The 13,017-nt window shown below is 40.1% G+C and overlaps 1 protein-coding gene across 3 annotated transcripts in view; it reads right to left on the minus strand.

Annotated features, from left to right (window-relative positions):
- Positions 1 to 13,017, minus strand: part of dek (DEK proto-oncogene) — a 37,596-nt gene that overhangs the window by 20,941 nt on the left and 3,638 nt on the right. For 2 of the 3 annotated variants that reach the window (XM_060850241.1, XM_060850243.1), the window contains exons 2-5: positions 8,015 to 8,194; positions 7,612 to 7,725; positions 3,354 to 3,463; positions 2,217 to 2,311 (exon numbers count right to left, since the gene is read on the minus strand). In XM_060850241.1, coding sequence (XP_060706224.1) covers positions 2,217 to 2,311; positions 3,354 to 3,463; positions 7,612 to 7,725; positions 8,015 to 8,186 — 491 coding nt within the window. In that variant the 5' untranslated portion in view covers positions 8,187 to 8,194. The remainder of the gene's footprint in view (positions 1 to 2,216; positions 2,312 to 3,353; positions 3,464 to 7,611; positions 7,726 to 8,014; positions 8,195 to 13,017) is intronic. The other variant, XM_060850242.1, reaches the window with a different exon arrangement.

The following is a 13,017-nucleotide window of genomic DNA, read 5'->3' on the forward strand; positions in this document are numbered from 1 at the left end:
ATTTAATCACCGTCTTTCACATTCAATGGTGTGAAGATCACGGAATCCCCTATCATCATGATGCTGGGGCTAACCATTGACCAGAAACTCAACTAGACTCACCATACAAATATAGTGGCTATAAAAGCAGATCAAGGGCAAGGAATACTGGAGTAACTCACCTCCTGACTCCCTGAAGCCTGTTTAACATCTACAAGACACAAGTTAGGTGTGTAATGAAAAATGCCCCACTTGCCTGGGTGGTTGCAGCTCCAAAAAACACAAGCAGCTTGACACAATCAAGGTAAAGCAACCTAGTTGATCCACTCCCTCCGACACTGATACTCAGTACCAGCATGGAACACTAACTACAAGCTGCATTACAGTAAAAAAGTCATTAGTTAGCACCTTCCAAACCCACAACCACTTCCATCTAGAAGGGCACGTGAAACAAATACATGGGAACATCACCACTACAAATTCCCCTCCCTGGCATTCACCAACCTGAAAATATTACTGCTCCTTCAGTCGCTGGGCTAAAATTCTGGAATACTTCCTTCAGGGCATTGTGCATATACATACAGCACATGGACTGCAGTGGTTGTTGAAGGAGGCAGGTCATCACCACCTTCTCAAGGGCAACTAGGGATAGACGTTAAATGCTGGCCAGCCAGCAACACCCACACCAGATTGAGTTTTAAAAATTTGAACAGTACAGTTTAGTGCATTAGTCTTTGGCCTGTAAATAGAAAAGGCGTTTTGCCATTATTCTAGAACGAACATTCAATTGGTATTGCAGACCGACAATCTTTTCCAGTCCCTACTTTTCATAAGACATTAAAGTGCAGTGCTAGCTCACAAGACAAATATGGATAAAGTTGGTCACTGAGCTCATCATTCCACAACAGAACACTAGAATTTCACTTTCACCTCATTCGATTTCTTCGTAATTGATGCCAGGGCTGGACTTTCACTACCCCACTTTTTCATCACTATTTTAGGAGTGCCAGATTATCAGTCCTATTGATAGCAATAATCCCCCACCCTCACCTTTCTTATTCTCTGGTTGAAGTCTTCCAAACTCCTGTTTTTATCTCCACTCCCCAACTTTTTGAAATCTTAAGTAGTCAGTAATCAGGGACTTCCTTTCAAGGTAAGAAAAAAAAATTAATCAGATGTGCGATTCTCCTCTAAACAGTGTTCTGAGCTTGAACACCCCCTTGCTGTGACCAAACTGAACATTTTGTACAAAATCTGATCAGATTGGAGTATGATAGTTTGAGCAGGACTTAAAAGTACTGACTCATGGTTTTGGATATATAGGTAACATGGCTTCCTTTGTCAGTCACTATTTTAGCAATTGGATAGGTTTAGGATCAAATCTATTAATATGATCTTAAGTAGCTGAGAGCCAAAGACTATCCCGACCAGACCTACTCCTGTCAATCAGCAACATCTCTCTACTACCAGGATCACTGCACTTTACCAATTTATTGGAACACTAACTACAAGCTGCATTACAGTAAAAAAAAAGTCATTAGTTAGCACCTTCCAAACCCACAACCACTTCCATCTAGAAGGGCACGTGCAACAAATACATGGGAACATCATCAAACATCCATTGATGATCGGTAGTGAATGACTTCATATCAGACTTGATGATCTCTTTTTCAAGAAAGGGGCAACTAGCTACTTAAAACAAATTTCCCTATATTCACAAAATAAAAGTGACAATGGAATTACACAAGATTTTCCTCAGTCTTCACAATAATGTCATGATGCTGTACTTTGCTTCATCTCTTTTGACAATGGCTAAGTTGATGCTTCAAGCCTATTTCACTCCAAACAGGATCCACCTTTTACCTCAGCAGAATATCAAAAGACTCAAATTCTGGTCAAATAGGGAGAAGAAAATAGGTAATTTCTTAGATTTCTTCATCATCCAAGGTTTCACATGACCAATTTGTTCTCCAGAAGGTGTTCTTGTTACATAGTAAGCAATCATTAATCATTCTTTTACTGACCATTTAAGAACCCTTGTCATCTCTGAAGATGTAAATATTATTTTGTCTCCTTTATTATTTTCCTACATACATCTTGATTTATAAAAGACTACGAAATAGGCAGCTAGTTGAAAACTATTTGAAAAATAATTTAGTTAACAAGTAACACAGAAACAAGTTGAGCTCTTGGTAGAGAGTGTAAGAGGCGAGTAAAATGCTTAGTCACTCACTCACTTTTTCAATACCTCTTCTTTTTTCTTGTGCTGCTCACTGCCAGTTTCAAAGGAGAACCCAGCAAACAGCCGAATGTTTCTTTTCAATGTGGCAAGCTGAAAAGAATTCAATATAAACAAAACAGATTGTAACAAACTAATAAGACTTACAAGTAACTTACAGGAAATACTAACCATAAATTAAGTACATCAAACAGAGATCTAGATGCCATCTATCAACATCTCAGAAAATGAACAGGAAAGGACATCACCACAAACCAGTCAACTGATGAGTTGCTGAGACAGACTAGCAATGTCAGGTTTGATCCTCAGTCTATGATGAGTTAATCATGGGCCTCAGTCTCTTTGAGTTTGTGAGGGAAGAACAGCATATTTGATTCATAATCCCTCCTGAAACAGCATGGGAATTTCAGGCAAGTCAGTCAACTCTTAGCTAAGAGATCTAGATTGTCTCTGGTACCATTCTCCTTTTTGAATACATTTATAACAAACCAAATTTGTGGTGTGGACTGATTTGATTACAAAAAAATTATAAAGAAACAATGTCACAGAATAAGATTAATAGTTCGGAAGCCATTTTTATCAATGACAGGTGTTGAAATTATAGCAGTTAAGAGTATTCCTCAAATAATATGCACCCCATCAGCTGTAAACGTGCAACTTCTACCTAATATCCAATTAAACGTTCATATTTTAGGAGTATAAATTTGAAACAAGGCTAGACTCTTTACACCATTTATTTTCATTTCCACACATTTTAGTCATGACTAAAATTATGTAGCTTTCCAGAATGAAACGTTTTAGTTCTGCTTCAAGTCATTGTTGGAAGACCGGAAATGATGTTTTTAGAAGGTTTACAGCAATAAGGAATTACAACAAATTTTGCAAATGTCTAACTGTTACTACATGTGCACAATTATGTCCAATGACTTGCATCTCTGTAAAAGAGCTTGCCTCTTCAGGAAAAGTAAAATTCCCAAAAACAGCATATTTTTGCTTAGTATCATCAATCACTAATTAACTTTACTCCCATGTTCAAAAAAAAAGTGATACTCTGAAAAGCAATGCATATTTTGCTTTTGCTCAACAGCAGGTATTTAAATTGATGAACCCCAAGTGCTAAATATTTTGATCTTACCGAACCTGGCCTGTTATATAAGATTTTGTGAAGTGATTTGAGATCTTCAGCCTTAGTTTTGCCCATGAAATATTGTATCCTCTCAATTTCTCCCAGCTTTGTGCCTCTACCTGAATAAAATAAAAGAAAAATCCATTATGTCGAATTGGACTTTGCCCTTAAATTCATACACTGGTCCAAGGCAGGCAGACAAACACACAAACAAACAAACAAAACAAAAACAAACATCCAGCTGGAAGGATGTTCTGAATATTGTGGAAACTTTTTGCAAGGTCTGTAAAGGTTTGTAGCTCTTGCTGAGCTGTAGGTTTGATATCCAGACGTTTCATTACCTGGCTAGGTAACATCATCAGTGGCGACCTCCAAGTGAAGCGAAGCTGTTGTCTCCTGCTTTCTATTTATATCTTTCTCCTGGATGGGGTACCTGGGGTTTGTAGTGATGTCATTTCCTGTTCACTTTCTGAGATGTTGATAGATGGCATCTAGATCTGTTTATTTATGGCATTTTGGTTGGAGTGCCAGGCCCCTAGGAATTCTCTGGCATGCCTTTGCTTAGCCTATCTCAGGATAGATGTGTTGTCCCAGTCAAAATGGTGTTTTTTTTCATCCATGTGTAGGGCTACGAAGGCTACAACAACGTAGTCTACAAACAAACCAACGGCATACCCTTGGGATCTCCGCTATCAGGATTCATAGCAGAAGCGGTAATGCAAAGACTAGAACAAACAGCCCTACCAACCATCAAACCAAAAATCTGAGTCTGCTATGTAGATGACACCTTTGTCATCACAAAACGAAACAAGATAGAAGAGACATTTAACATCATCAACAACACCCTCACAGGCATAAAAGTTCACCAAGGAGGAAGAAACTGACAACAAACATGCATTCCTGGACGTCACAGTCGAAAGAAAGGACAAGGGAGAACTACAAACCTGCGTATACAGAAAACCGACAAACACTGACCAAATACTTAACTACACCAGCAAACATCCCAATAAAAAACAAAGCTGTATCAGAACACTATTCGAACGAGCCACCACACACTATAACACAGACGAACTTCGGAAAACAGAGAACCACCTATACAACGTACTCGAGAATAACTGATGCTCAAAAAAATAGCGCGCAGATTCTTCAAGAACAAACCACGACAACCAGAGCAAACACAGCCAAAAACCCTAACCACCTTATCATACATCAAAGTTTCAGAAATGACAGCCAGACTACTGAGACCCCTCGGAATCTTAGTAGCACACAAACCCACCAACACTCTCAAACAATAACTAACAAACTTAAAAGACCCAGTACAACCCAATGACAAAACCAACGTCATCTACAAAATTCCATGCAAGGACTGCCACAAACACTACGTAGGACAAACAGGAAGAAAGTCAGCCACCAGGATACACGAACACCAGCTAGCCACAAAAAGACACTACCCTCTCTCCCTCGTAGCCCTACACACGGATGGAAAAAAAAAGCACCATTTCGACTGGGACAACACATCTATCCTGGGACAGGCTAAGCAAAGATATGCCAGAGGCCTGGCACTCCAAAATGCCATAAACAAACACATAGATCTAGATATCATCTATCAATCCCTCAGAAAACAAACAGGAAATGACATCACCACAAACCCCAGGAACCCCATCCAGGAGAAAAATATAAATAGAAAGCAGGAGACAACAGCTTCGCTTCACTTGGAGGTCGCTACTGATGATGTTACTTAGCCAGGTAATGAAACATCTGGATATCAAACCTACGCCCTATTGTGGAAAATATTCAGCCAGGAGTCCGGTTACTAGTGGTGTGCCATAAGGATCTGTTTTGGGACCACTGTTATTTGTCATTTTTATAAATGACTTAGACACAGGCAAAGGTGGACGGATTAGTAAATTTGCAGATGACACTAAAGTCGGTGGAGTAGTGGACAGTGTGGAAGAACGTTGCAGGGGAACTTGGAAAAACTGCAGAACTGGGCCGAGACATGGCAAATGGAGTTCAATGCAGCTAAATGTGAGGTGATGCACTTTGGTAAGAATAACAAGGCACAGTACTGGGTCAATGGAAAGATCTATGGTAGTGTGGATGTGCAGAGGGATCTTGGGAGTCCATGTACATAGATCCCTGAAAGTTGCCGCACAGGTTGACAATGCTGTTAATCAGGCATACGGTGTGTTATGTTTCATTGGTAGACGGATTGAGTTGCAGAGCTGCAATATCATGTTGCAACTATACAAAACATACATCAAAACTATACAAAACACTAGTGCGGCCACACTTGTGAAGCGATCTGGTCGCCATATTTCAGGAAGGAGGTGGAAGCATTGAAAAAGGTGCAGAGGAGATTTACCAGGATGTTGCCTGGTCTGGAGGGAAGGTCTAATGAGGAAAGGCTGAGAGATTTGGATCTGTTCTCATTGGAAAGAAGGCGGCTAAGAGGGGATTTGACAGAGACATACAAGATGATAACAGGATTAGATAGGGTAGACTGTGAAAGTCTTTTTCCTAGGATGATGACGATAGCTTGTACGAGGGGGCATAACTACAAATTGAGGGGTGATAGATTTAAAACTGATGTCAGAGGCAAGTTCTTTACGCAGAGTGGTAAGGGTGTGCAATGCCCTAACCTGCCAATGTAGTTAACTCAGCCACGTTAGGGAGATTTTAACAATCCTTGGATAAGCACATCGATGATGATGGGACTGTGTAGGGGGACAAGCCGAGAATAGTTCACAGGTCGGCGCAACATTGATGGATGAAGAACCTGCGCTGTATTGTTCTATGTTCTGTAGAAATTAGAATATAAAATCTGATGAAATGCTCAAGATTTTTTAAAAATTGGAAATTCTTTTCTTCCCCATTTGGCAAAAAAAAACACCTAAACCGATTTCAGAAGCAAATCAAAACACAAAAATAACTTCCAAGTACCCTGCTGTAAGGGATGACCTACTAAAGTGTTCAATATGCCCCATCTTTGTTGCTCATCGAACAAAAACATTGGCAACACAGAAACAAAATGCACTGATGTGTCTCACACCTGCACACATACAACATGGGTGCTGGGGAAAAAAAAATAAGCACTACCGCAGTTAGGCAGGAGTGTGGAAGTAAAAAAAGAAAAAAAAACAAAATGCACTGAAGGACAGGAAACAGAATTAGTTAATGGATGGTTCGAGACTGCAGGAAGACTTGTACTGGATTTCCCAGGGGTCAGTGTTAAGACCATTGCCTTGCTCTTCATGATATATACACATGAATTGGACTTTGGTGTACAAGGCATTACTTCAACAGGATAGATTAGTGGAATTGACAGATGTGGCAAATAAGAATTTCACGCAGAGAACTGTGAAACAATTAATTTCAGTAGGAAGAATAAAGAGAGAATAAAATTAAAGAGTACAATTTTCAAGTGGATGCAGGAGCACAGGGACCTGGGTATTACATGCACTATTAATTAACAGAGCAGGTTTAAAGAAGAGCAGCATCCGAGGCTTTATTCATTGATGTCAAAAGTAGATCATATAAATAGGAACAAGAATAGGCCATTTGGCTCCTGGACATCAGTTTAAAAAAAACCAAGAGAAGTAGCAGCACCGCCTACGGGTTGACACACATTATCATGTTGATCAGTGGCTGCAACAGGCTGCCAAAAGATGCGAATATGCAAGGTCCATTCATGGAAATGTCAATTTTATATGTGGAAGATCTTGCATCTCAAGGACTGACCATCAGCAAACATGTACCAAATGAAATCATTCCAACGAGATGGATATTGTGCCAAGTGACAAATCAAATCTCAGCTTGGTGCCAATATTTCAGGTGGTCAATGTTTTACACTGTAGTTGTGGCAATCACCTATGCAATGAACCTCATCAGAGCAAAGGAAAGAACTATGGTGCAATGTCCACAGTTTAAATGAGAAAGTAGCAAATGGTCAGTGATTTCTACGTAAGTCCATGATATTAAGAGCTTTGCTTGGCAACACTGACTTATGATAATTTATTTTTCTTGTGTCCCAAATGGTAAAAACAGAACTCCAACTGCATACTGCAGCCTTCTTCACTGTAGTTCTAGGATTTGTATTTCTATATGCTGTACTAAGAGCATTTATCAACGGAGTTAAAGCCTTTCAATCCACCAAGCATCTCTCTACTACAGGCCACATTGTTGAGCATTTGTGGAGCAAATTCTTCAAATCACCAAAATTCAATGATGTTGAAAGCTCAGAACAAAAATCCAGGCAAATATTTACCTTCGGGAATACTAAATGTCTCTTTTGCAGATGGTGTCACTTGTAAAGTCAGTCTTTCCACTTTTTTCTTTTCTCTTTTCCCTTCTACGATGGGACTTCTTTCCAGTAATCCCACTGCAACATCAAAATAAGTATTCCTGTAAACAGAAGCAAAGTACTGCAGATCTGAAATAAAAACTGGAAGTGCTGGAGAAACTCAGGAGGGCTAGTAGCACCTATAGAGAGAAGCAGTTAGACAGTTCAAGTTAGAATCCTGAAGAGGCAGCAGATTGGACTTGACGCATGAACTGTCTCTCTCCACAAATGTTACCAGATTAGAGTTTCTTCAGTACTTGGTTTTTATTCCCATAAATGGAATTTGATTTCAAAATGTTAAAAATCATTGCACAAATTTGCATTTTACCCCTCTCTTCCTCTTCCTCCTCTTCATCCTCATCCTCCTCTTCACTTTCTAATTTTTCACCTTTTTCTTCTTCAATGGTGGAAGACTTGTCAGGCTTATTTCTCCTCTTTGTTCCTTCAGCCTTATCTCCTTTCTCAACTGCAGCCATCTTTGAATCTGCTTCTGTTGACATTAGAAACTCTATCAAAAACAGAATATATATCAGGTATTCAGTAACTTACACTATTATTGTCACAATGTTTCAGGGATGCATCATGCTTTAAATTAATGCAGCCAACCTTCAGTATGTAACATTTACCATATAACAAAGTTTGAAATCATCAAATAACCTCACTCCAAAATCCTGTGATGGTCAATGTGACTGGTTTAAAATATAAACAAAGTGCAGCCGTTAACTATCAATCATTAATTGGTGAATTCTCTATGACAATATCACTACCAGAGTCCACTCACCAGGAATGTCTCCAACTGGTGGAAAATATTCCAACGATTCTGGCTAGTTTGCCAGAGCTTCTAGTTATGACAAGATGGTCAAACGTAATCTTGATGTCAAGGGCAATAACTCTCGCCCTCATCTCTGCTCCATTATCTACGTTTGGAGAAGCAGAGGGCACTAGCAGAATCCAAATTGAGTGCCAGTGAGCAGGTTACTGCTAAGCAATTGCTGCTTGATAACATGGTTAATGGCGCACTTCCACCACTTCACTGATGAAGTAGTAGTAACTGGCTGGGCTGGGCAGGATTGTAAAGGACGTCCTGGCAAATTTTGCGCATTGTTGGACAAATGCCAGCACTGTAGCTGTACCAGAACAGCTTGGCTAAAGGTATGGCAATTCTGGAGAACAGGTCTTCAGGATTAATGATCAGAATGCTGTGAGAGCCTTTTATGCTTGCAGCATCCAGTACCCTCAACTTTTTTTTGGATATATGTGGTGTGAATCAAATTAGCTGAAGGCTGCCATCCAGATGCTGGAGATCTCAGAGGCTTTACAAAGACATTGCTAGTGAAAAGTGCTGTAAACAATTCAGCACTTTTTACACGAATACACTAAGCTACCCCACCACTGAGGATGATGTATTTATGGAATTGTTTCCTCTACCAGGAAGCCATTCACAACTAAATGTGGCAGATTGCAGAGGTTAGATCAGGACTTGTTGCTTATTCTATTCAGCACACATGTAGCCATGTTGTATAGTTTTACCAGGTTGACAGTTCATTTCTAGACAGGCTTAGTGTTGCTCCTGGCATGCCCTCCTGCACACAGACTATTGAACCAGGGCTTATCCCCAGCTTGACAGTAACGGTTGAGTGGGGGATATGCTTGGATTAAAGATTGCACATCACATTGGGAGTACAATTCAACTGAAGATGGCCCACTACCACTCAAAATTGCCCAGCCTTGAGATAATAGAACTCTTTGAAGTTGATCCCATTTGTCACAGTGCCATACAAAATGGATAGTATTCTCAGTGTGTGTTTGGGGGTGGGGTGGGGGGCTGTTGAGAAGGCAAATTAGTGAGGATGACATGTTATTCATTGCCCACCACCTGAGTCAGTGGTGGACAAGGAATTCCCTCCAGAGACTACATCTGGCACCTATATAATCCTCAGCGGTTCCTCCTAAATGTTGTTCAACATGGAGTGGTATTACTCCAAGTTGAACAGCATACAGAGGAAGCACCGAGGACGATATGGGTGCCGAATGTAGTCTCCAGAGGGATTTACCTGTCTATCACTGACCCAGATGGTCCACACTCCTTATATATACTGAAGCAGCTCCCGTCTGAATGTTTACCACTATGCTACCACTTCTGCCAGGGTGGTTCTACTGACATGATAAGCTATGCTCAAGGATGAAGGTGGCACCGACTGGGACACTGCATGTAAAAAGATTCTGTGAATAGGACTATCATGCTGGTGCTTGACTAGTCTATACGAATGTTGTCCCAATTTTGGCATCATCCCCAGAATTTAGCAAGCATGACTTTGCAAGATCAACGGGGTTGTATATTTTGTTGTCAATTCCAATGTCTTCGTCAATGACAGGTGATTCACCCAGTTTTGTTTTTTTTTCCCTTTTCAAGTAGTTGATACAACTGAATGGCTTGCTAGGCCATTTCAGAGAACAGATACAACCCATCTACAGTGCCTGGAGTCACAGTTAAGGACATTAGTGAACCAGACAGGTTTCTCTGACAATGATTTCACGATCAGACTGTTAACTTCAGATTTTTCTGTTGAATTTAGTTCCAACATCTGCCATGGTGATATGTGAACTAGGATCTCCAGATTTCAAGTCCATCAGCATTCACTTCCGCTCAAAAGTGGCAAATGGCCTAGCAATAACATCCACAAAGGAAGGTGGTCATGGTTGTTGAATAATAATTATCTTAGGCACAAGACATCACGACTAGAGTTCCTCATTGTCATGTCCTAAGTTCAAACATATGCAGCTGCTTCAATGATCTTCTTTGCATCCTAAGATTAGAAATAGGGATTTTCTTTGATGAATGCATAATATTATCTCTGGTGTCTCTTCAGATACCAAAAGCACCTATTTCCACATGGAATAAAACATGGACAATATCCAGGCTTAGACTAATAAATAGCAACTAATAATCACACTACAATAAAGTGCTAGGCAATGACCATCTCAAACAAAAGAGAATCTATCCATCAGCCAAGGATATTCATGGCTTTACCTTAACTAAATTCCCTCCTGTCAACATGCTGGAAACGACTAACCAGAAAGTGAACTGGACCATCCATGTAAAAATTATGGCTGCAAGGGCACATCAGAAGCTGGGAATTCTGCAGCAACCAACTCACGTTCCTGTCTCCCCAATATCTGGCCACGGTCTACAAAGGCACAAGTCAGCATTGCGGATATTTTCCAGTTGCCCAGAAGGATGTAGTTCTCACATTTAAGTTTAACACCATCAGAAGCCTGCTAAATTGGTGCCCCATCCACAATCTTTAACATCTACTTCCTTCACCAAGCAGCAGGACACAGCATCTTAAAAAAAAAATCACTGCAGCAACTAACGAAGCTTTGACAGCATTTTCCAAATCCACAACTTCTAGCATTTAGAAGGGACAAGGATAGCAGATACAATGGAAACAATACTACTTGCCAAGTTATAAACCACTAACTTGAAAATACACAATCTGCATCAAAAATCCTAGAATTCCCTTCCTATCAGCACTGCTGGCAATCCTACACCCCAATGACTATAGCAGTTCAAGGAGGCACCGCAGCATCACCTTCAAACATCAATTATGGATTGGCAACAATCAACAGCCTCGCAGAAGTAACAGAGTAAATGACAAGTAATGACAGTAATCTGCCAGAGAAAGAAAGTCAAACTGTGACACATGCTCTCTTGATTGGTGCGAACATTCCATTACCACTGACACCATGTTCACATAATATTACTACTTGGATTTTAAAAAATAAACACATTACCCTTCTGCAGTAAATAGTGTCAGTGCAACAGGTACCCCTTTAAATTTTATGAGCTAATAAGCAGAGAGTGCTAATTAGTTGCTATTGACCAGACAGAAAGCCATCTAAAAATGTAAAAAAAGTATTTGAACAATTAATTTAGGCATATGTAAGATGGACACATGGCATTAGAAAAATGTCAAATAACACCACAAATCACTTGTGGTTGCAATAGATAGTGTCACTTTCATCGTACAAGGTGCTGTCAAAGCATGGAGTTGAATTACCTTCAAAAATTACTGTGCAAAATTGTAATTTCTTGAACTAAGTTTCAGTTTCGCTGCTTGCCCAGCAATTGTAAATTGAAAACCCACAATGACAAAATCAGAAAACAAGCAATACTACACTGTTTGCAAGTTTCAATTGCACCGCATCAATCTGAAAGTTTTCATGAGAATCGTTTTAGTTTTCCCTTTCCATCTCAATCTACATGCACTTCTTTAGGTACTGAAGCTGGGTTAGTTATACTGAAGGATTAGGAAATGCAATGTGTTACTTTGAACATATGTAAAACTAACAAAGGAAGAATGTCACCAGTAAGACACATTCCTTACATTAGAATTTTATTTGGGATGCAGTAAGGTGTGAAGCAACAGTTACAGACAAAAACTGAACTGTCTCAAAAATAAGTATGAATCCCAAAAGACTGGATGTAGGCTTGCTCACTGAGCTGGATGGTTTGTTTTCGTCACCATACTAGGTAAAATCTTCAGTGAGCCTCAGATGAAGCACTGGTGGTGTAGCCCACTTTCTATTCCAAGAAACTTTTCAGAAGACCTTGACAAGGTACCACACAGAAGGCTGCGAAATAAGATCAGAGCTCATGGTGTTGGGGTAAGGTACTGGCATGGATAGAGGATTGGCTGACTGGCAGAAAAGAGAAAGGACAATGGAGTCTTTTTCAAGATGGCAACCAGTGACTAATTGAGTTCCACAGGGCTCACTGTTGGGACTACAACTATTCACATCATACATAACAATCTGGACAAAGGAACTATGGGCATTATTGATAAGTTTGCAGATTACACAAAGATGGTTGAAGGGTCAGGCAGGGCTGAGGAAAGTGGGAGGCTGTAGAAGGACCTAGGAAAGGTGAGGAGAGTTGGTAAAGAAATGGCAGATGGAATACAATGCGAGAAAGAGAGAGGTTATGCACTCTGACAGGAAGAACTGGCATAGACCATTTTCTAAATGACGAAGGACTTCAGAAACCTGGAAGTGCAAAATGACTTCAGGTCCTAGTTCAGGATTGTCTTGAAGTTAACATGCAGGTTCAGTTAGTAGTTAGGAAGGCAAATGCAATGCTGACATTCATTTCAAAAAGGGCTAGAATGTGACAGCAATTTGTACTGCTGAGGTTGTACAAGGTTCTGGTCAGACTGCATTTGGAATATTAAATGTTTTGAACCCTGTATTGGAGAAAGGGCATGCTGGCCTCAAAGGGGATCCAGAGGAGGTTTCCAAGCATGTTTCTGGGGATGAAGGGTTTATTATATG

The sequence above is a fragment of the Hemiscyllium ocellatum genome, chromosome 34 (genome assembly GCF_020745735.1).
Source record: "Hemiscyllium ocellatum isolate sHemOce1 chromosome 34, sHemOce1.pat.X.cur, whole genome shotgun sequence".
Taxonomy (NCBI): Eukaryota; Metazoa; Chordata; class Chondrichthyes; order Orectolobiformes; family Hemiscylliidae; genus Hemiscyllium; species Hemiscyllium ocellatum.